The sequence below is a fragment of the Lipophrys pholis genome (genome assembly GCF_963383615.2).
Source record: "Lipophrys pholis genome assembly, chromosome: 7".
Classification (NCBI taxonomy): Eukaryota; Metazoa; Chordata; class Actinopteri; order Blenniiformes; family Blenniidae; genus Lipophrys; species Lipophrys pholis.
In genome coordinates, this window is record NC_137638.1 from 29,105,011 (window position 1) to 29,129,612 (window position 24,602).

The window sequence follows — 24,602 nt, forward strand, 5'->3', positions numbered from 1 at the left end:
GTTTTTCTTCCTTCCATCACGAACGACAGCTCTGTCGTGTAACACCTGATAATCTGGATCTTCTGTCGTAACCTCTTGGCTTCGCCGGAGCAGGAAATGAGAGCAGGTGCATCATGCAAAGTGTCCCACTCAGGAAGCCGTCTCACCAAAACCTGATCCACCCACTGCTGCTGTGATCAGTTCCACCCGCGTACGAACCACACGTCTCCACACGAGAGTCTCTGGATTGGAAAACAGTATCAAGCTCTATGTTGTGGCGACGCCTCAGATCCTGTCAGGCCCCGTTTACAACCTTTCAAGTGAAAATGCATCGTTGTAGTATTTTCGTTTCTGAAACGTCAGGAACGTTTTGGAAATGATGTTCGTCTTCACTGCCGAAATGCAGGAGAACAATGTAGTTGGCATGTTGGGCCACGAGTTGGCGCTGTTGGTAGTGTTTGTGACGAACGCACACGTACACACTGAGAACAGCACACTGTGAACGTTAACAGTAGGTGGACACAGACTCTAGTGTGGACAGACCACCAAGTTGTATCGTTGTTACAGTGACTGTCAACTATAAAACCACCAAGTCCAGGAGAATCTGGACTGGGAGTCACGACCCTCTGGAGGAAACCTTGTTCTGATTGTCCTTCTGCTTGTGCTTTACTTCGGCTGTAGTGTCCATGCGCAGTAGAAATATTTCAGACAAGTTGCATTTCCGCCCGTTTACACGGAGTCGGAGTGTTTTCAAAAAGTTCGGCTATGCCGAACTGGCTCTGAAAGTCCATTTGAAAAAGACTTTTGTTAGATGGACAGTCACAAAGATGAGACATAATATTTTGATATAAACGCTGTAGTTCCTCGTACAAATCTGTTAATACAACACTAACAACAGTTTGGAAGGAAAAACCATATTTGTATTTGTACGTGTTTATTGGAGTACAATATTAATTTTAAATGACTTTACGAGAGCGTCTCGTGCTTGATGACTCTGTTATAAACCATGATACTAACGCAATTTATTAGTGCTTCATTCAAATCTCTTTCATTGTTTAGAACCTCATTTAATTCATTTGCTTTTCTCACTCCTCTTCTTTGTCTAATGAGCTCCACATCCGATGGTTTATTAAAGTGCCTGATTTTCATGCGCATGTTTAGGAGTCGTGTTTTCACAGTTGCAGTCATGTTTTTAACTCTTCTTACATAATAAAAGGGACTCACTTGCTTCTGCAAGGTCATCGTGTCGAGGCTGGCGTGGAGAACCCGACGTGTTTTTCTGGCATGCTGCTGTTTGCCACTGCTTCATCTCTGTACTGCTGAACTGGCTCTTGTCTTGTGTTTTGTTACAGATTGTGAGCTTTCGGAAACAAATAACACCATGTTGATACTAAATGTTGTTGATTCTGCATCAGGCCACACTCGTCTCTTTTAAGGTGTTCAGCTCTGTTAAGATTCCAGCCGCGTCTCCGAGCTGTTTTCCTCTCAGGACGACCGAGGTTCATCGGGGTCATCGCTGTCAAAGAAATGCTTGAAGGCGGCTCAGCACACGGGAGCGGTCAGAACGGTCCCTTAATGCCTGACGACAGCAGCGTTGGCTTGATTATCGTTGTTGAGACAACCCCGTGTCCTTTCCCCACTCGCTCAAGGCTGCGCTGACACGATACACAAAGGACGTACATGAGTGGATCTATCTTCTTTATTTATCACGGTGTGTGTTAATTCTGTTGTCACGCTCTCCTGCAGAGCACTCCCGGTAAAAGCATCCACCAAAAGACGAGCTTTACATTAAATCTGCACATGAAACACGAGACACGAGCCGCAATGCAGCTCAGCCGAAGCCAACGCCACGCGACGCGCCTCGGCTGAGTGTATTGACATGACTTACCTGCTGGTCTGTGTGTGTGTGTGTGTGTGTGTGTGTGTGTGTGTGTGTGTGTGGCCCTGTTATCGACAGAGTTGTGTAAGTAGCCGTGTTTGTTTGTGGGTGTGTGTGTCAGGGTCACAGGCCTACTGACCCACCTCTCTATGTCCTCGTTTGTCAGATTAGGCAAATCCAGCAGCAGCTTATCTGGGACCTGCACACATCCACCTTATTTTGACCTCCTGACACACACACACACACACACACACACACACACACACACACCAACATGACCCGAGACATCAAAATCAGTCCACAAATGACGACTGCCATGGAAACACAACAAAACCAGCTCTCCAGGTTCATTGAGTGAGGACTTTAAAGATTCAATCACTTAGAGGCATTAAGTCAGCACATAATGACTACATGCACCCCCCCCACACACAAACACACACACACACCGCCCGCCCACTGCCGTGTCACAAACATGATCATCATTCAGTCTAATACTCTTCATGCGCTGTTGTTAATATGCCCCTTAATGTACTGAAATATTAAAATTCTGACATCTAATTCTTTTTAGTAAAAACATTTTATCAATAAATATCTAGCAAATAGATGCAAAGGAATACCTATTCAGAGCAGCGTGTAGCAGATGATGGGGCACTGCTTCTGATGAAATTATAAAAAAAGAGTTTTTACTGTTTCACATTGAAAAATATATTATTAAAAAACAAATGATAAAGGTTTGAAAAAGAAAATATGCGTTGACTACAATTCAGAAATGTAAAAACCACAAAATGAATAATAATAATAATGATGACAAGAATAATTGCTACATATCATATTATATTATATTATATTATATTACATTACATTATATTATATTATACAATAAAAAAAACTCCATAAATCTCACAATAAGTTAAGAATAAATCAGCTAACAATGATTAAAAAAAAAATTTCAATGTGCAAAAGCATAAAGACAATTATAAGAATTGTGAAGGATTATGTTGCAATTCAGAAAGAAGTCATGCACAGTGGAGTTATTTCTCAAATGCAATTACCGCACCGATATTGTTCAAATTAAAGCAGCCATGCAGGGTTCAAATGTAAATGAAAAAATAATTAGAGGCTTCTGAAGGTGCTGACTGTGGAGATAAAAAGAAATTGACCGAAAAAAGAAAGAGACGGTAGAAGTGAGCAGGAAAAGGCTGCAGTGGCGCTCCCGTGGCAAAGGGGGCGCTGTCGTGCTGGATCACTGTCGTCTTTGGCTTTGTAGTGAAACGCCTCTGCTGACTGCACCATTTAGCCGTGGTGTGTGTTGTGCAGTTCTGCAGAGAGAGGTGATGCAAAAGGATTCTCTGAAAGGATTTAATTTCCACATTTTCAGAGCGACGATGGTTTGAGTTACACCAGGTTCAATGACCTTTTTACACATCTAAGGTTTGAACTGACGTGTAATCGTTCAGTTGTAGGTGTAAAACTATGTAGATTAGGTCACAAAAGACATCATGTCAGTAATAAAGTCTTTATCCACAGTGATCAGATCTTTGTGAGCATCACAGGATTTCATCACCTGAGCAGAAAGAGTGCTGCAGCCTGCTGCGACGAGACTCCTGAGGCTGAGTGACAACATCCGTACATCCTCCATCAGAGCTGACAGCTCAGATCCAGAGGCCAGAGGCCTGAGTGGGCCTGTAGGTGTGTGTGTGTGTGTATGTATATGCAAACAGATGGAGCAGATTGTCTGCATGCGGGAAAGAGCCCTCTCCCGGGACCACGGTGAAAGAGTGCACATCAGACGAGATCAGTGCACCCGAGATAGAACAGAAGCGAGCGAGCCGAGTGGCCTGGACGTGACGCGGAGGAAAGCTCCTCACTGAAGCAACACCTGGCAGATCAAAAGCACCAAAGGGAAGATGGGTTTCAAAGCTGGTGGAGAGCGGTTCTCCGTCTGGGCCTGGTGGAGATCCAGGCCTTCTCTTATTGGGATGCCGTTATATGCACCAAGAAAACACCACCACCACCACGGGAGGATGAGCTGATAGAATGCTGCAGTAAACAGAATGCGATTGTCTCGTCCCCAGCCATTTAGAGCAGCTGAACACAATGAATAATGGAATCACATCCAGGGAGCCACATGTAGCATTCAATTATATATCAGACTGTGTGGATTGCTTTGCTGCAGTTAAAGAGCAGAAGCATGTGGATTAGTGTTTGTTTACCTGTGGAGTGGAGGAGCAGGCTGCTGCAGGGGGGCCACACATCGCTGGAGGATTCATAAGAAACCTCCCTCTGCTCTTTAATGTCTTCAGCACATAGCTAAACCTCGAGAGATTGTAATTTCTTCATCATTGTGATCAAGAAACCAGAGGCAACCGGAGTACTCACATTATTTACCTAAATACTAAAGTATTTTTTGCGAAGGAGTCGGATTAAATAAGCTTCATTCCAACTCTTTTGAACATATAAAGCTGGATTGGGACATATTGAAGATGGATAGTCGACATTTGTTTACTCATTTGGATGTTTTTTCTTTGTTGTCTCGTTTCTTTCTTTGCATGGTTGAAATAAAGACACATCAAATCAAATCAAATCAAAAAACTACAGATATTTTGGATAAAAAGACTAACTTCTTTACTTCAGTAAATTTTTTAAAGTATAGTTGTAATGTGGGTTTATGTATAAAACTAAGAATTCATTTTCAATAATCTCTCCGCAGGCTTTCAGGAGATGTTTTAATCAGTGACACTTTACACTCCAGTGACAGATGCAGCACTGTGGAGGTTTAACTTGTGTCTAATCTGTTCATTCTCACTATACGAGCCTATCTTCAAATAAGATCTGACCTTAAGATGTATGGTCACTTTAAATGAATATGAATTATAATTTAAATAAAATGTTTGCTTATCCTAACACTTTGAAATTGGATTGAAAAGAACAAGCAATTAATTGTATTGAAATGTTGTGGCTTTAATTCACAATTACCAAGACAAAATGCTGGAAACAGGATTTACTGTCACCTCCGGGTGTCAAACTAATCTTAGCTGAGAGGCCGCATTCAGCCCAATTTCATCTTGAGTGGGCCGGACCGGTCATATTGGACCATAATAAACTTTAAATGTAGTGCAGAGATAAAAAATATCTATATTTTCTCAAAAACAAACATTTATGGAAAATGATGACAATCTCAATATGAAACCAATATTAAGACATTTTCTGCTGTTAAATACAATGAAATGTCCAGAAAACTCCTATAGCCGATGCTTTATGAATGTTTTTATAAACTCACCATGACAGCATGGCTTTGAGCAACTATACTTATCTTTCATGGCTGCTTCAATTATATCTTATGTGAAAACAGTCTGTTAACAAGATATCTCAAAGACTAATGAGCTGATCCTCATGGCAACGTGTCCACAAGGTGCATTTTGATCAAAAGGAAGAACTCATTCAATAGTGGTGATCCAGATCAAAAATAGTTACACATTTTCATTTTGCCGTTGTTAGATGCTTCGCCTGTCACTTTAAATGACAAGTGCATTGTGGGAAATGGAGTCGGACCATGTTTTTTGTAGTTGTCCTGTTGCACTCAGGTGCTGTACTGCAGGTGTGTGTGGCTGTTAGACCAGTATGTGGTAAAAGAGAAATAAACAATGACAATTCTGCACCTCCAGCATCTTCCCTCCTCCCTCCTCCCGCCATCCAACACCACAATCGGCCCAAACAGCTTTTGCTACCAGCAGACAGAGAAATCTCTGATTGCTCTTTGTGAGGGGGGTGTTTGTGACTCAATAGCAGCACAGCAGACACACAGGTACCGTTGGTGAAGGCTTTAATGAAGTTCGAAGGCGATTGCAAACGGGATATCCAGCAGGGCAGCCACCAGTGTGACACAAAACAAGAGTCTCTATTCAACAGGGAATTACCGGAAACTTGTGGTCGGGGACAGAAGGCTGAGGTAAGAAGCAGGGTTCAGGCAAGGTCGGCTGGTCACAGGCAGGCAGAGTTGGCAGCAGGATTTCAGTCCAAGAAAATAGAGCTGGACGGCCGTGCGTACGAGCAGGAGCAAAACAATCTGGCAGTGGGTGAGTGGAGAGCAGGAGTCTTTATACAGCAGGTGAGGGGGGTTGCCTCGATGAGGTGGGTGTGGCTGGCAGTTAGAGTGGAGCAGAGCAGCAACAATCCCGACATCCTGCAAAGAAAGAAACCAATAAACTTCCCAAGATGGCAAAATAAAGGAATAAGACACTTGGAACAACTTATCTCCAATAACTCTTTTATTCCATTTAATGAGCTAATAGAAACATATGGCATCAGTCAAAGCAACTATCTGGAATATCTTCAGCTTAAGTCAATAATACAAACTAAGTTCAAACTAGAACAGATTAACCTGAACTTACCTCAGACAGTGACAAATCTCCTGAAGATCTCAGCACCTAAACCTCTTTCTAAAATTATCTCAATCCGGTCAGGTTCAAATATCTCAATATCCCTTCCCACCTTCAAATGGGAAGAAGATCTCAACATCAACAGAGACCCAACGTTTTGGTCACAAATCTGTACAAATACATTCAAAATGAGCAAAAACCCCAATATACAGCTCATACAATACAAGGTCCTTCATAGAGTTCATTACACAGGACAAAGGATGTTCAAGATGGGGCTCACTCCCACTAACATATGTTCAAACTGCACAGGTGATCTCCCCGATACCTATTTACACGCACTTTGGCTGTGTACGCCAGTCCAAACGTTCTGGCAAAAGATTTGTGAAGATTTATCGTTATGTCTGGGCTACCCTATTCCAGTCTCACCTTCACTTTGCTTGTTAGGAGAAAAAAATGAGTCCTGCTGCTCCTGGTTTCCCTAAGCGTCGCAAAAAAGGCGATCTTCATGAACTGGAAATCCAAAAGTAATCTGAATATAAAGTTATTTAAAAACTTACTTCTAGACCACATCACATTGGAGAGAATGTCTGCTTGTAGGAAAAATCATTTGACACAATTTGAGTCCACATGGTCTCCAATAATTAGATACACCATGTAGCCCTGTGGGGGGGTGGTGGCTCCACCCCGGGGCTCTGGGGACCGTCGGTGGTTGGGGCGTCGTGGCTTTGGTGGTTGGTGGCTCTGTGGGCTCGGGGGGGTCCTAGCGTCTATGCTGGGGGGCTGCGGCCTGGCCTGGGGAGTCCTGGGCGGGGGTGTGGGGGGGGCTCTGCCCTGGGCGGGGGTTGGGCCCGCTGGGGTGGGGTGGGGGGGCTGGGCGTCGGGCCCCGGCTTGGCTGTCGGCTGGGGGGGGTTGGGGGCGGGTCGTCCGGGCCCTGGGGGTGCGGGGCCTCCCCCTTTCCGGCGGGGGTGCCCGCTGTGGCGCTGGGGGTGGGTCCTCCCTCTGGCCCCCTCCCCCGGTGGGGCGGGTTGGCCCCTGCTGCCGCGCTCCGGGTCTGCCTCATTCCTGGATTGGGGGGAGCGGGGGACGGGGGGCTCCGGGTTCTGGATGGACGGTTGACTGAGAGTGACCTCCAGGGCCTGATGGGTGGGTGTGTGTGTGTGTGTGTGTGTGTGTGTGTGTGTGTGTGTGTGTGTGTGTGTGTGTGTGTGTGTGTTGGGGGGTGGGGCTGTGTGGGCGAATGAGGGGGGGTGCCCTGACCACTGGCCTCCGGCTGGGCTCGCACTGGGCCCTGCGGGTCTCAGACTGTCTGGCCGTTGGGTGGGGTGGGGGCTCCCTGCCCGGGTCCCCTTACGGCGCCTTGTTGGGGGGGGTGTGGCTCCCCGGGTCCTAGGCCGGCCGCTCAGGGGTGGGGTGGGGCAGCGCGGGGGGTCCAGCTGGGCCAAGGTCCTAGCGACGGGGGGACCCCCTCCCTCAGAACCCTCCCTGCCTTACCTCACCTTATATCACTCCACAATAGGGAACAGTGGGGCGGTGCCTAGGTGGGGGGTCCGGGCTACTTAACTGCGGTCTGGGTCCTCCCCCGACTTTGCACCACCCACAATTTTAACCACACTTAGTCACGCAGGGTCTTGAGGGGGTAAGCCGCTTGTCAGCGGTAGAACGCCTGGGCCCCGCTACCCCCCAATTTTAAACCGCACCATAGACACACACATTGCATCCACCTCTTCAAAACACAAAGACACACCCTTACATACATCCAACACACATATAGGGCAGGAGAAGGGCGGGAGACGTGGCTCCCCCCAGCACCTCCCGCTGGGGTCCCGCCCCGGCCCGGGGTGAGTGCGGCTGGGATGCGGGGGGCGCGCTCCCTCGGGCATGGCGCTCGTGGGGGGGCTGGGGCGCGGTGCTCCTTCTCCATTTGCTGTTGGATTAGTGGAGGTTGGGACACCGCGGTGGCCGGGTGGGGGCCCGGCCGGCGGCCTGGGGGGGCGAGAGTCATCACTCCCCCACCGTCCCGAGTGTGTGTGTGTGTGTGTGTGCGTGTGCGTCTGCGTCTGCGTCAGGGTGGGGGGTGGGTCAGGGGTTGGGTATTTCAATTAAAACCGGGGGGGAGGGTCATGGGGCGGGTGGGATATGAGGCTCCTGGGGGTGTAGAGTTGACTGTCCTCCGACCGGGGCCTGCGCCGGCCTTCGCTTTCCTGGGTCTGGGGGCGGGGCTGGGGCGGGGCTGGTCCGGGGCGCGGCGGCTGGGGCCGTCTCTGCCTTGCCGGGTTGGGGGGGGGCGGTGGGTGGGCCTGTTCCCGGGGGTGCGGCGGGACTCGCCGCCGGGGTTGGGGGGGCTCTCGACCCGCTCGGCCTGGGGGCCCTGCTCCGGCCTTTTCTCGGCTTGGCGGCTTGGGTCGGGGCCTGGGGCCCTGTGCCCTTTATCCTTCTCTTGTGGGCCCCTCTTGCCTGGGGGGGATTCCTCTCTGCATTCTCCGTCGGGTGCTTTTTGGGCGGGGACGTGGCTCTCTGGGGTGGTTCGCTGTGGTCTCCCCGGGCCTGGGGGGCTTCCGTCTGCCGGGGTGGCGGTGTCCGGGCCCGATGGCCTCGGACCCCGGGGTCTCGCCACGGGTCCCCCCACAGCAGTTCCGGTCCCACCCAGTGGACAAACCACACGCACACACACACACACGCACACACACACACACACACACACGCACACACACACACACACACACACACACACACACACACACACACACACACACACACACACACACACACACACACACACACACACACACTTCCACTCCTCACGAAAGGTGCTTCTGAAGTTGCTTGTTCTCTATCATCATTTGCTCAAACTTTGGAGGTCATGTTCCTCTTTTGTTGTCGCCTCTTTGTTAATTCATGTTCCTGCTTCACGTTACTGTCTAGATAGAGCTGCTCAGGCTGGTTAATCTAAGAAATCATTTTACTGTCTAGATAGAGCAGCTCAGGCTGGTTTAATCCAAAAACAGTTGGAAAATATTTGGATCAGTGTGATAACTGCAAATAATATATGTAGCACAACAAGGATATTGTATGTTATCCCCCTCCCCCCTCCCCCCTCCTCCCTCAACCTTTTTCTCTCTTTTCTCTTCTCTCTCTCTTTGAGCGTTCCCCCCGGTTGTGTACGGCAGCCATGCCATCTTCTGACGGAGAAGGCAACAGGAGGAGACTCCAGGTCTCTCCCTGTTGCAAGACCAAAATCTGTTCTGACTCCGAAGGCTCTCAATCACATCATATTGTTGGCCCAAGCTGCCGAACAGGACAAGGGCGAAAAAAAAAAAAAAAAAAAAAAAAAAAGAGTGGAGCAGAGGTGGGTGTGGCAGGCAGTTAGAGTGGAGCAGAGGTGGGTGTGTCAGGCAATCAGAGTGGAGCAGAGGTGGGTGTGGCTGGCAATCAGAATGGAGCAGAGGTGGGTGTGGCAGGCAGTTAGAGTGGAGCAGAGGTGGGTGTGGCTGGCAGGCAGAGTGGAGTAAGCAGAATGGCTGAACTGTGACACCCTTGTTGTTTTTGTTTTCATTTGAAAAAAGTTTCCCGTTTACACAGCAAAGTTTTGAAAACAAAGTCCGTTTCTATACACAGAAATGGCAAAAATGCTGAAAATGCTGTAATTAGCATGCAGGGCCACAAGCGGGTGCTATTGTATGTGTTTGTAATGGAACCACACAGACGTGCCCACAGAGAGCAATACGCTCTAAACATTAACAAAGCGAGAACACGACCATTCATATGAACAGACAATAAAGTCGGATGGTTCCTACGGTGGCTGTCAATTATAAAACAACCAATGGAGTCATGACACTCTGGAGAGGAACATTGTTGTTATTGTCCCTCTACTGAGCATGTGCTGAAAAACTATTTTTGCAGTTTCACTGGTTTCCGCAGAGACAGAGGTCCCGTTTACACGACAACAAATTAGAGTGTATCCGCAAAACTTTCTTCACTTTTGGGGGGTCCATTTACACGACACCAGTGTTCTGATCCACTGTATCAGCAAAGTTTTTAATCCGGCTCCCAAGGTGGAAAGTTCTTTCACGGCGCAAATCCCTCCTGCAGAGACTGATGGAGGCTACAGAGCCTGTTACTGCTCATCTCCCCCCCTCCCTCCTGCTCATCCAGTTGTAAACAAACATGGCGGCCGCGTAGTGGTACGACCCGCGGTCCATATTCTAGTTTTATGGTCCAGATCAGTAGTTTAATAGTTGAGACTCTCCCTGATAGCATCCGATGTGTCATCAGTCCATGTGGATGTCAGGTTCTCTCCATTTTCTTCATGTTTATAGTGTTTTGTTCTCTGCACACGTCTGTGTAGTTTCATAACAAAATCAAGCAACAGCGCCCTCCAGTAGCCCGGCATACTAACTACATCGTTGCCTCTGTGTCCGCTGCTGCAGTGTAAACGCACTCCTTTTTTTTAGTGGATTAGGTTTTGTCACGTGAAACGTTGTCGTGTAAACAGGGCCAGAGTCAGAACGTTTTCAAAAAGTCCCACCTTGGAAGCGTTTTTAAACATTTGCATTTTGTTGTAGTTCCGAGCACTGTTGTCATGTAAACGGACAAGTTTTCTGTTTTCTGTTGTTTATTGTTGTGTAAATGGTACCTCAGTGTTTTGTGTTCACTACTCTTGAGAAATTTCTTTTAAAAAAAGCAAATGTTTCAATGTTTTCTTCGAGATATTTACCATTTGCTTTGTGGTTTTTCGAGTCAGATTGGAGCCTCTTGTAAGCCAATGCTCCACCCCCTGCTGGAGGCTAAATGTCTGTTACTGGGGATGTATGCATGTTGCTGGTCATAGCAAGCTAACATGAGATGTAAAGAGTCGCTGCAATAATGCTAAACCACCAGCTAAACACGAAGCGTCAGGTTTCTGCAGAGCTTGCAGACCAGTTCAAATGAATGAGGGCAGCAGGTCCTCTTCAACCGAGAATGAGCTGCATCACTAGCAGTGAACCTGCTGCCTGAGCAGACAGAGAGGAGATTACAAGATAATAAACATTCTCATAGGATGTTTTTGTAAATTAAATTGCTTAAATTAGCCTTTAATACTGACTGCATAACATGCTCTCTCTCAGCATGGCTTGTTTTCACTTCTCTTCGTGCACGTTTACAGTGATGCTGTGCAGAATCGTGTCTATAAAGCTTTATCGTGTTGACCCCTCAGAGCAGGAAAAGCACAGGCCTCCCTAATAAAATGAGTGATGCCTCAGTTCTGTTCAGTGCCTCAGTAAACCACGCCACAATGCATCATGAAAAAGGCCTCAAATCAGGCTGAATGAAACAGAACACAATCACGATCAGCATGACTTCTCTTCTTCCATCGGTGAGCTAAATGATCTGCAGACATTTCTTCTTTCTTACCCTGAGCATGCCATGTATTTTTTATTATTCCATCAGCCTTTCATTTGTTCCACCATTTGCCATTTGCACAGCCCCGTGAGGGCTCAGGTCTCTGTTTCTGCTGGAAGAACAGCGCCCTCTCTCTGTCTCCCTGCTGCACTTCAGCCCAACATGTTTACTGTGAGATCCAACTGGTGGCTCTGCCTGCCTGCTTGAATGAGACAACATACAGCTCAACGCTGCCCGCTGTGGTTCTGTTTGTTTACACTCATCACACTGAGGCCTCAGAGTGAATGTAGAAGCTGCTCATTGATGCAGAAGTGCTGCACGGTGCAGCTGCACGTTGTGTGTGTGTGTGTGTGTGTGTGTGTGTGTGTGTGTGTGTGTGTGTGTGTGTGTGTGTGTGTGTGTGTGTGTGTGTGTGTGTGTGTGTGTGTGTGTGGGTGTGTGTGTGTGTGGCTGCAGCACATGCAGCAGCAGCTTGTATGGAACACTTCAGCTGATTAAATGATGCATATGATGAATATTGTCACTCTGATATGATGCTTTTGGTCAAACAAATTGAATAAATGTGTCACGTGCCTGGTTACCAAGCAGTCTGGATGAGGAGTGAAGGGCGGCCCGCAGGCTGAACAGGACACACAATGATAGAAATCAGATGTTTTGGGCGACCTGTCATTTCCTGCTGAGTCACTTGCACCTTCAATAGGCCCTTTTGTTACAGCAGCAGGCTAAAATAGCCGGCTCACCAAGGTTTCTCCCTCTGAATAGCCTGATCTTGTATATACATGTGTTCAACCATTGTTTCTTATTTTTCCTAACCTGATCTGTATTTTTCTTCTCTGACATTGTGCTCATGCACAATGGCATCTCCTTTGCATTGTCAAGTGACCTTGAGGGTTCATCAGTGCATTACAGTCTGCCATTAAACACCAGATTAAGATTTCTATTTCGTTTTAATGCACATTACTCCCACACCCATGAACATGCATCCATCAATCCTTTCACATGTATACCCTTCATCAGCTTGTTAGGCCAGTCCATCATAAAGAAGAACATGGGTATTTACACCTCCAGGTAATTTAGCCTCACCAATTAGCCTGCAGAACATGGTTTTGCACTGTGTGAGGTAACAGGAATAGGGGGGGATGCACACACATGAAAAACATGGAAACTCTTCACAGAAAGGCCAATTAACTCACCAAAGTGAAAATCCTGCAGAGGCACTGTCATTAAATGGTATTTCTTCAGCTCAGGTTTGGTAAACAAGCCTGCAAAACCAATGCTTTGGCGCACTCTAGTGGATGCATCACACATCTTCTCTCTGTCCTCTTTTTATATAGTTTCAATGTTATTGAGTTGTGCAGATGTTTAATGCGTTAAATGCACATTTTGCATATGATTCATTATCAGTTCTTGTTTTCGCATTGTGCTCAGCAGTTTTGAGCGTCAACGTTGATGCGGCGTTTCAATGTGATGGACAGATGATTTTGGTTGCTTTTATTGTAAAGAAATATGCTATCTATTTACAATCTGGTATATTTCAGATCCTCAACAAGCAGGAAAAAAGGCTACACCTCACATCAACTTCACAAGCAAGCCGATCTGCACCATAAAACGACAGTGCACACCTCCTCTCCTAAGCATCCACATCTAAACCGCACGAGCAGATTATCGCAAAGCAAAAAGCATTAATAGCCCATCTTCACTTAATGTCACCCCTATTATAGATTCCTCCCGCCTTACATGGCTCTGATCGCTTTTCCTTGATCGTTTATTCGCATTAGCGGCCTCATCAGACTCAGTCTGGGGTGATTTAAGAAGACTTGGCACTGTGGACGCGTGCTGCACATTTGTTTGGGCCGTCATCCAGAAGCGCTCCTGAGGTGGCTGAGGTTGTGTTTGGAGGTGATGAGGCTGCAGTCCTCTCTTTATTATGGGGCGCGGTCCTTCTTGTCATGAGTCCAAGCTCGGATCAGCACCAAGGCCAGCGACAGCTCCGTGCAGCACTTCAGCACCACACAGTCAGATTGTTGTGCAGTGATGCGTGTCATATAACCTTAAACTATCACGCAGATAAACTTTCCACTGCGTTTGTTTTTGGGGAATATGTGAGTGTGCATGCCATCTCGTGCTGTCCTATCTCCAGATGAACGTCTTGAAGCGTGTGTGCAGTTGTTCTGGCATAAAAGCATTGAAAACGTGAGGCGTGAGACTGCGTGAGTGCAGAAATCAGGACATTGTAATGTGTCTCATCCCGTATTCCGACATTGCGGTGGTCGGAGGGAGGATGAGGGCGGCTCGATGCAGACTGCAACACCAAAAACACACTGTGGCGCACAGCTTCCACACATCGATCCAATTCAATCCGTTCTGCTGGGACAGCAGAGAAAAACTGCAATGACAGTGGGCAGCACGGAGGGAGGGAACATGAGACACTCCAGCGGTGTCATACATGAGAATCTTATCAGATTTATAACAGAAAAAGACAAAACTTCATGAAAAGTGGACTTTATTACATCTGTTTAGCAGTTGATCATCATGGGGAGTTGTTGTGTTGTTGTTGTTGGTGTGTGTGTGTGTGTGTGTGTGTGTGTGTGTGTGTGTGTGTGTGTGTGTGTGTGTGTGTGTGTGTGTGTGTGTGTGTGTGTGTGTGTGTGTGTGTGTGTGTGTTTGCGAGGACAGAAAAGACGAGCTGCATGAGTGAATTCGTGTCTCCCCAGAGGGAGGAGACTTTCTGCAAAAGCTTGCAGGTTTCCCCTCATCTCCTGTGGCTGCTGCGTCAAATGATGCGCCAGCGCCTGCTCTATAAAAGCACCTGTCCTGGCCAGACATCACTCGCATCTCACTTTCTCTCTCTCTCTGTCACACACACACACACATTCACCCTCACACTCTCCTAAAACTCCACACACACACTTTTGTGAATCCCGCACAGAGCAGAGGCACCGGCCGGACCGCACTGAAGCCAACATGAGTTACTCCAGCGAGATTTACAGCAGCAGCTCCTATCGGAAGATCTTCGGAGACGCACCCCGGTCCGGCCGCCTGGGTCTGGGCAGCAGTAGCAGCCCGTCCCGCGTGCACTCCGCGGGGTACCGCAGCAGCCACCGCAACTATGCGTCCCCGTCGCCCGCCTACCGCAGGACGGCGGCGCCCGGCCGGGTCTTCTCCTCCATGCAGGACCCCATGATGGACCTGACCCAGTCCACCGCGGTCACCAACGAGCTGAAGATCATCCGCACCAACGAGAAGGAGCAGCTGCAGGGCCTCAACGACCGCTTCGTGTCCTTCATCGAGAAGGTGCACAACCTGGAGCAGCAGAACAAGGTGCTGGAGGCGGAGGTCACGCTGCTGCGCCAGCGCCACAACGAGCCGTCGCGCCTGCACGAGCTCTACGAGCAGGAGATCCGCGAGCTGCGGGCGCGCGTGGAGGAGCTGACGCACGAGAAGAGCCAGATGCACCTGGACTGCGTGCAGATGAACGAGACGCTGGAGCGCGTGCGGGAGAAGTTGGAGGAGGAGACCCGGCTGCGAGAGGAGGCGGAGGGCGTTCTGAAGGGCTACCGGAAGGACGTGGACGACGCCACGCTGGCGCGCCTGGAGCTGGAGAAGAAAGTGGAGTCGCTGCTGGACGAGATTGCCTTCCTCAGGAAAGTTCACGAGGAGGAGCTGCAAGAGATGCAGACGTCGCTGCAGGCGACACAGGTACGCATACGCCTCCGGACGGGCTCAGGTGAGCCGCGGGTCCGCAGACGCGCAATTGGCGCCGCTTCCACCTGTCAGATTCACCGCTTACAGTTCAAAATCAGATCATCACAACCCTCAACATTTACTGCATCCATTGACTTATTGCAAAGTGTTTGGGGGCTCATTGTCCCCTCAATGCTTCATCAAACACACTTACACCACAACCAGCACAATTTCTCATACATTACAAATTACCTGATATAAACTCTATATTTTCTGATTGGAATAGTGTGATCTTTAATTTTCCAAGTTTCTCTCACTATTGCAGAAACTCATTCAAAAGTGTTGGAGTAGAAAACTAGATTGTACCATCAGACGTTTTTTTTTTGTTTTTTTTCCCTTTTTCTTTTTCTGTGCACGACATGCTGCGTCTTCCTCAAAATCCTCATTGCGCACTGGGAAATTGATGGCACTGCAGTTCCGTTTTAGCACCGTGCGCTGTCCCTCCTCCTCCTCTTCTTCCTCCACCTCCTCCTCCTCTTCCTCCCCCCTCTTCATTTTCTTATCATAAACCGAAGCCCGCAGCCTCTCCGCAAACTCAAAACTGTAAAACTGATGAGGTTTTGTGTGTTTGATTATCTGCAAGGACAATAATCATTAAACGCACTCTATGCGTCAAGGTCGTTAAAGTTAATGACCTGTGACCTGCAACTATCTTCCGAAAAGCTTTAGGTTAAATGATGGTGTTTGCATGAGAGGAGGATGGGGAGGAGAGGGGGACGTGGGGAGAAAATGCGGAGAAACGGCGCATAATTTTGGGGTGTGGTCGTCCCGGGGGGGACGAACCCACTGAGGCGCATCAGCTCTTGTGTTATTCACGTTTCAAAGGAGCCAAGCTGCAGCAATACACAGTTATTTCTAACTATTTAACATACAACAAAGTTTTGCATTTTCTTTCTAGAGATTCATGCATTACAGTAGTTTTCATTAACAAAATAATCAATAATATAGACTCGATCTACAATAGAATCTTATTATGACTTATTATAAGTCTGTTCTCATAACTGGAGGAGTGAGTTTGTTTTCCAGCACCTTGCTGTATCCTGTCATGAAGAAAGTCATGCAGTGATGGTTGCTGGGTAGAATCCTCCTGGGTGTCTCCTCTTCCCCCACATAGAATGTTATTGCCATGCCAGCTATTGACAGCACAGCTTTTCAGCAGCAGAGAGGGCTGAGTCAGCAGTCGATTCATCAGTCCTGCAGTGGTCCACCTGACTGGACTGCAACTCAGCTCACCAACACACACTGCTCACCTTATACATTTATGGATGTGTCACCACAGGATGAGAAGTGCACCTTCAACGCAGTGGAAATTCAAAGTAATCCGGCTGATGCTGCACTCCTTACAGTGACTTTATCCCGGTAGAGGGAGAGGTACACTTTTTTCATGAACTTGCCAGTTGAATTGCTCTAAATAATTCAGAAACTTTGAAACAATCAGCCAACCAACCAACCAACCAACCAACCCGCCAACCAACCAACCAACCAACCAACCAACCAACCAACCAACCAACCAACCAACCAACCAACCAACCAACCAAACATCCCTATGAGACAAAAAATGAGCTGCTTGGGACTCAGCTAGTTAGAATAAACAAATAGATGGATAAATAAATAAATATTTGCAAAAAAATCGATAAAATGATCAGAAACATGTTAAATCAAATAATTAAAAAGAAAAAACAATGAACAAAAAGTGAAGTATAATGAATGTGACTTTATATTACTGAGAAGGCATCTAACATAGTTTACAAAAATGCTTTTTTAATCCCCAAATCATTTGGCATTGTAACAACAAATATAAAAAAATGCAGACACTCCTACATATAACAACACATGGACATTAACAGGCTTTGTTGATGGATAAAGTTTTGATTCAGTACTTTGAGTTTCTGCTCCTGAAGGACCAGTTTCCTGCATGTTTTAGTTGTCTCCTGGGTCCAACACGTATGACTCAAAGAAATGAGTTTCCATCGAGCCCTGCTGAGGCTTAATAATGAGCCGTTCACTTGAATCAGATGAGACCTTTACAACATGCAGGACAGGAGTCCTGGAGGAGCAGTTCTGACAAATAAAGAGGATCACATCTATGCAAACCCCTCAGTACTGAAGCTCTCTTTCCTCCTCTTGATGACTCCAGGTGTCAGTGGAGATGGACATGAGCAAACCGGACCTGGCTGCAGCCCTGAAAGACATCCGGGCCCAGTACGAGAACCTGTCGGCCAGGAACCAGGTCCAGGTGGAGGACTGGTACCGCTCCAAGTTCGTCACCGTGACTGAAGCTGCCGCCCGCAACCAGGACGCCATCAAGCATTCGAAGGAGGAGCTGAGCGAGTACCGCAGGCAGGTGCAGGCCCGCACCCTGGAGATCGAGGCCCTCAGGGGCCACAACGAGGCCCTGGAGAGGCAGATGGCCGAGATGGAGGAGCGTCATAACAATGAAATTGGAGAAATGCAGGTAAGAGACCCAGATTAGGTCTTTGATGGATTGAAAAGTCCAGCAGCAGTGTTTCATGATAGGCTGACATGTGTGTTTGCACAGGATACCATCCAGCAGCTGGAGGCTGCACTGCGCAGCACCAAAGGAGAAATGTCCCGTCACCTGCGTGAATACCAGGACCTACTGAATGTCAAGATGGCACTGGACATCGAAATCGCCGCCTACAGGTGTGTTATATTAGAAACAACCACCATCATTAGATTAGGAAACTGAACAAACCTGAAAAGACGACACCACTGTATTGAACTAAGATTTATCTTTGGTGACTTAAGAGATTCATATAGCTTCAAATCAAAATAACTTCATGTATAACACATTATTCTTCGACCAGACAATGATTTGACCCATATCAACAATACAGCACAAATCAGGAGTTAAATATACTAAAACTGTAGAAAACTATAAGGGACTCAAAATGCAATACATTCTCTCCATACTGGATGGTGGTAAACTATGTATGTAACCACAGCTGATCTGGGGCAGACTGGAAGCGAGGGTGCCAATCTGCCCCTCCAACCACCACCACCAACCACTCACTCTTTCACTGCATTCACACAGGCAGTTTGGGGGTTCAGTGTCTTGCCCAAGGACACTTCGGCATGTAGACATGCAGAGATGGGAATTGAACCCACAACCTTCCAATCGGGACATGACAGCTCTACCAACCGAGCCATGCCACTCCAAACCGTTTGTATTTTCTGAAGTCAGTGTAATTATTTCATGATGACTCTGGAAAAGACGTTAAATAAGAGAGGTGGCGTACAATGATGGCTATTTCTACATTGAAAGTGTTAAAAAGGTAAAGCAGTAAGTAGTCAGGCTACAATAATCCCAAATGATATAGTTATACACTGATGATTATGGAATTATAACTACTACTACTAGTACAAGTGTTGGACAGAGTGAGTCCATCCATCCATCCATCCATCCATCCATCCATCCATCCATCCATCCATCCATCCACCCATCCATCCCATTAATCTCTCACACATATTTCGGACTGTGAGATAAAATCAGAGAACTTGGAGTAAAACACATGGGAAGAACATGCAACATAAAAAAAAAAAAGAAACTTGATGTTTTAAGTCGTATCTCATCTTTTCAGCTGTCAAATAACTTTAACATATTCTAGTATTGAACACTTTTGTGGTCATCATCAGGCCCAGTTGAAAAGAAACATGATCTGATGACTTCTGCATCACGTCATGGACACCTCTTCATAGACCTACATTGTAATTCTCCACTCAAATGTGGTTTTCACTGTTTTCATTTACAGAAATTAATACTTTTGCTACTGTAACATGATAGATGGAGGGAACCAATACAAACTTTCCCACTCAGCATGTATCAGAGAAGCTGCAGCTGATAACATGAGCAAGTTTTATCATTGAGAAAGCCACAAGATAAACATTCTCTCCCCAGAATGGCCAAACTTAGTATGTGAAAATAGTGGTCAAAGGGTCATATAATACAGGTATACAGGTGAAACACTTTCACATGGTCTCGTTGGGCCAATAAGATTGTATTCAAAGTTTATTGCCCCAAATCCAGCTTCTCCTGTGTGGCCTTCAAATTTTCCTCCATTTGAATATTGGATCATAGGAGCTACATTCAGAATCTGCTGTGTCTGTGTGAGCTGGACTGGCTCACCACACATGCCCATCTTGGGAAGAGGAGGAAGTACTTCCTCTCGTGGTGCCATGTGCCAGAGCAGAGCTGCCTAATTGTAGGAGGAATCAAAGGGAGGGCCTACCTTGATTGGGATTGGCTGAACACCTGATGACACTATATAGGGTTTGATTTCTGATTGGCTGGTTGGAGCAACACACTTTTTAAAAACTGAAGCAGTCCAGGGAGAGAGAGGACAGACTGTCTTCACTTCTGGGGCGTCGTTCCAGGTATGAGGACGATTAGTACGGTTAGAAAACCTCTAGAAAGAGAATTTAGTATAATAGGACCCCTTTAACGATTAATTCTAACTGGTTCGAAAAGCCCCGGCGAGCTCAGTTGGTAGAGCATGAGACTCTCAATCTCAAGGTAGAGGGTTCATGTCCCACGCCGGGCGCCACGTTCCTATGGGCTCACCACCTGCAGGAAAGGTTCTTAATCAGTGCAACGTGATCAGGGTGACAGTGCTCAGACTACCACCCCGCAACGGATAAGAGGGCAAAGATGGATGGTTACAAATTAATAGAAATAATTATATCTGGTTCATCTTTCATTTTTATTAGTTTTGTTTTATGCTTTTATTTAATAATTCTCACATGTTGTTATTATTATTATTATTATTATTATTATTATTATTATTATTATTATTATTATTATTATTATTATTATTATTATTATTATTATTATTATTATTATTATTATTTTATAAATGGAGACATTTGTGCAGACGGGCTGAGACACTAAGGCCTCATCTGGTCCTCGGACCTCCAGTTGTCCGTTCAGATTCAAAGCTGACGCAGTGTTTCTCTCTCCAGGAAACTTCTGGAAGGCGAGGAGTGCCGTCTCAGCTCCGTGGGAGGCGCCATGATCCAACCCGGCTTCTCCTACATGTCAGCTCGCTCCTACGCCCTTGGCGCCTACCGCAAGTCTGAAGCCAAGCCTGAAGAGGAGGAAGAGGAGGAGGAGGGGGAGGAAGAGGAGGCAGAGGAAGAGGGCGATGAGGGAGAGGAGGGAGAAGAGGGAGACGAGCAGGAGGAGGGTGAAGGCGAGGGAGAGGAGGAAGAAGAGGAGGAGGAGGAGGAGGAAGAAGAGGAGAAGCCAAAGGAGAAGGAGGAGAAGGAGAAAGAGAAGGAGAAGGAGAAGAAGAAGGAGAAGGAGAGCCCTGCCGGGAAGACCAGCAAGAGCTAAACTGCTTGTGTCGCCGTCGTCATCCTCACCATCTTCATCACTGATTCATGCCACATCCCACCAGTCACCTCTGGATCTGTCCCACGGCTGCGTGGCGCCGGCCTGCACCCTCCGGACGCCACACGCCTTCTGTAACCATCTCTGCAAGTCCACAGTGGTTCAATCAATCTCCATCACACACACGAGGAGCTTTACAAAAATAAGACACAGGTTCATCATCATCATCTCCATTCTTCACGCTGAGGTGATTCAACACTTCAACAGGTGCAGACAGAGAGACGTGTAGAAAGCCAGCAAGATGCCACAAAATCTCATAGGTTTTTACTTTCTTTTCCTCGTCACACGAGCAGTAACAAATGTGCCATCATCGATAAATACTCACAGTTAAGAGTAATCAAAAATCCTGAAAGTAACAATATTTGTCAGCACACAGACTCTTTGGTGAAAAACGCACAGATATTTGGAGCATGAGAAATCTGCCAGTCCAACTTTTATGGTGCTACTTGATCTTTACATATAAAAGTTGGGGAGCGTGTGGGTGGGAACAGAACGAAGCTCCACCAGCTCTTTCCTGAATGTACCAGAGAAAAAGTTTAAAGGTAGAAAAACACTAAACTTGAAGGTCCGACCCCACATTTCGCACAGCAAGTGAATGCTTCTCACTTTCCTCTATCTACTCTTTTACATTCTCCTCTTCTTTTTCATTTCACTCCTGTTCGCTTTACTGTCACAACATGGCAATAAGGACAAATAGAACCAAGCTGTGTATATATATATATATATATATATATATATATATATATATATATATATATATATATATATACAAATGTGTCGGGGAGGTCGGCATCATGTCGCTACTGCAGGTAAAGGAGGAGCTCTGCAGCTCCTCCACAGGGAAGTTTATCTTTGGGAATGAAAAATGTAGAGTATAAATTGCTGCTATATACATATATATGATCTATTTTGGGAATATAAATGATCCCCCCCTTTGATTGATTCATTTGTCGGTGAATCTTTCTGAGTCCCCTCCCTTCATGCTTTGTTTTCTCCTCTTGTGAAAGTTGCTTTTTCTTTAATTTAGCTGGAAACGGGAGACGAGGTGGCGGCGAGCAGTCAGACAGCTGACGGTGACACCGACGACCCTCAGCGCAGGCTGCAAGTGGCAGGTGGGCGGGGAGGGAAGAGGAGCAGTGGGGTGGGGGGGATGCTGCAGGGTTCACGGTTTAGCGGTACGGAGTCGCATTAAAGGGCTATTTTTACATCCCTCACTTTTGCCCCCCACGTCTTTCTTTATTACCGTTGTGCATCATTTCACTCCCTCGACCTTGAGTTCACGACAGATGAATCGACCGACGGGCATGAATGCATGGCCTGATTCTTGGAGCTTGAATATTTGCTGGATGGGATAGATTTTTTGCTTGTTGTGTGTGCAAATGTAAAAAAAAAAAAAAGTATATAAAATGAAATGGAAAAAAAAAATAGAAAAACTTGCCTTAACCATGAATGAAAGTCAAAATAAAACATGTTTTCACCTGCATCTCACTTGTTTCTGGGGAGGCTGAGGAGTGCTGACACTTTCCAGACCGTTCTGCTATACAACTGTGACTGTACGTGCTGCTATCTCATGCAGTGATGTTCCTCTCAAAGCCAAATAAAGACATTTATTAACCAACTTTTGTGCTGCCTGTTTGTGAGTCTCATCAGATTAATGAAACCAGTAATTTCCACTGATTCAAATGGGTAGTCCATCCCCTAAGATTTAGCATCATTTGATTCAGTTTATATAAATTTCTATAACTTTAATCAAGTTATTGTTGCAAGAACCAACAGAGTAAGTTACTACATCCACTCCCACATTGCGTCGCTGCCCCAAAGCAGGTAATGTAACATTCTGCATGTGAGTAAATGAGCATATTTCTCAAATTGAAAGGCTTTTCCATTTTTTCATTCATCTTCTATCTACACCACTTGTGCAATCCCTACTGAGAAAGAAGCTGCAGCCTGAAAACAGGTCAACAGTCACAGAGCAAATACATAAAGATAGAGAATCACGCACACTCAAACTTTTCTTTTTTTCAAGACATTATTTAGCCATAACGTGTGTCTCAGATTATAGGGGGAAAGCAGGGTCTCCATAGAAAACACTGCTCACAGGGAACTCATTCAAACTTTATGCATGAAGGAATTTAATGAATTTAATCTCCTGATCGACTTAATACTTTAGTTCTGCTTCCATGTTCCTGTTTTATGTCTCCTGGATCCATGTTGTGCTGGTTCAGTTACTCTCTTTTTCCAGATGTGCCATGTTGCTTAACATTACTTAACTTCCTCCAGGATCTAAAATCATGGTTGGATATACATTTTCTTTGTCTCCGTCCATCCTGATCCTCCGTGAAGTCAGTCTCTGTCTCCGGTGTGTCTTTGTGTGTGTGGTCATTGGTTCTGGGTGTCTTGGTGTGCCTTGGTGTGTATGTGTGCTTGTGTGCTTGTGACTTGTGTGGTTGTGTGTGCTGCTCCTGTGTGTCTTCTCTTGTGTTTCCAATGAAGCAGGTGTCTTCTCCTCCATGGGCGTCGCTTGTGACTTTCCCGGTTTATGCCTTCATCTCCTGCTGTTTCACTGCCAGATCATTGAGTTTACTTTGTGCACACACATCCAGCGTTTCCCTTGTTGCTTGTGTTTTTGGACTTTGCCTGTTTTTGGATCCTGCTCCAGCATCACGCCACTGGATTCCACACCTTGGATGTTTTGTGAGAAAATGAAGTCTTTGTAAACTCCCTGAATCCGCCATGTTGGTGACAACACCTTGATATATGGCATCTTATCTTGTCTAGTTGTGTCTTGTCATCGTTATGTTGCTCCTAAGCAGTTTCAGTCACAATGTATTTTTGCTTTATGTGAGTGAATTATCATAAAAGTGAGGCTTTTCTATTCATTTATGCTTGTATCAGAATTGTGGTTTAAGTTGCTGCTCTATTGATTTGAAATCAATACAGCTAATGCATTTAAATGCATCAGAAATTCAATCCTCTCCCAGTGCACCAGTGTGTTTGGCCAGAGTTCTAAAATGGATTGCCAAGAGTAATATCATCAAGCTTGTGTTGGTATTTCAAAAATAAAATCAGTCTTGTATAAAAAGATTAAATCATAAAACTGAGTGTGGCATGAGATTATAATAAAGAATCTGACTGTGGCGAGTTACATTCCTCATGAAGATGTGAAAGTGAGTGAACGTGTTGATAAAAGTCTGCAGAAATAGACTCCTCATGTTTTCCATAAAGAATTAAACTATTCACATGTGTTCACTGACGACACTTCTTGCTGGTATTAAACATGAACATCCCTTCATTTCCTGAAGCCACTTCCCCTTTTTCAAGGACATCAATCAACTGAAGCCTTTCCCAGCATGCATCTGAGAAAGGTCACAGGCCAAAGGTGATGCAGGCTCATTCTGAAGCTTCCTGCTCAGAATTCACTGCGCTCTCTCTGGAACTCACATTGGTTCTATTACTTACTTACCCTTTAGTTGACATTGTAGCTGCATTCAACATGTTCATTTCTTATGAAACCAGAGCTTGTTTACTGCCTTAGAAAGACACAACGGCCTGTTTTTAAACGCAAGAAAACACATTTAATACACTTAACCTACACGTAATCTCAGGATACTTTAATTGACTGTTTCTTCTCTGACCCTCTTAAGGTCAAAGATTGTTGATCTCTTCCTCTCTGTGTTATTGGTGATGCTGTAGTGAAGCTTGTGCATCAGACTGAATGAATAAGTCGAAACTAATTGGTTTAAAGGTAGAACGTAAGGGTGAAAAGGACTGCTTATTCCTGTTATCCTAACATATTCCCGACCATTTTGCTGAGCATACACTCAGACATAT

At 46.1% G+C, this 24,602-nt stretch overlaps 1 protein-coding gene across 1 annotated transcript; it reads left to right on the forward strand.

The window, feature by feature from the left end:
• Nucleotides 1-14,450: 14,450 nt before the first annotated feature.
• On the forward strand, nt 14,451-20,714 carry neff1 (neuronal intermediate filament family member 1; the record flags this gene model as incomplete). Its single annotated transcript, XM_080467750.1, has 4 exons — nt 14,451-15,316; nt 17,499-17,816; nt 17,901-18,025; nt 20,342-20,714. The coding sequence occupies exons 1-4, from the start codon at nt 14,582-14,584 to the stop codon at nt 20,712-20,714; spliced, it is 1,551 nt and encodes a 516-aa protein (XP_080323876.1). The 5' UTR covers nt 14,451-14,581.
• Between the last annotated feature and the right edge of the window lie 3,888 nt (nt 20,715-24,602).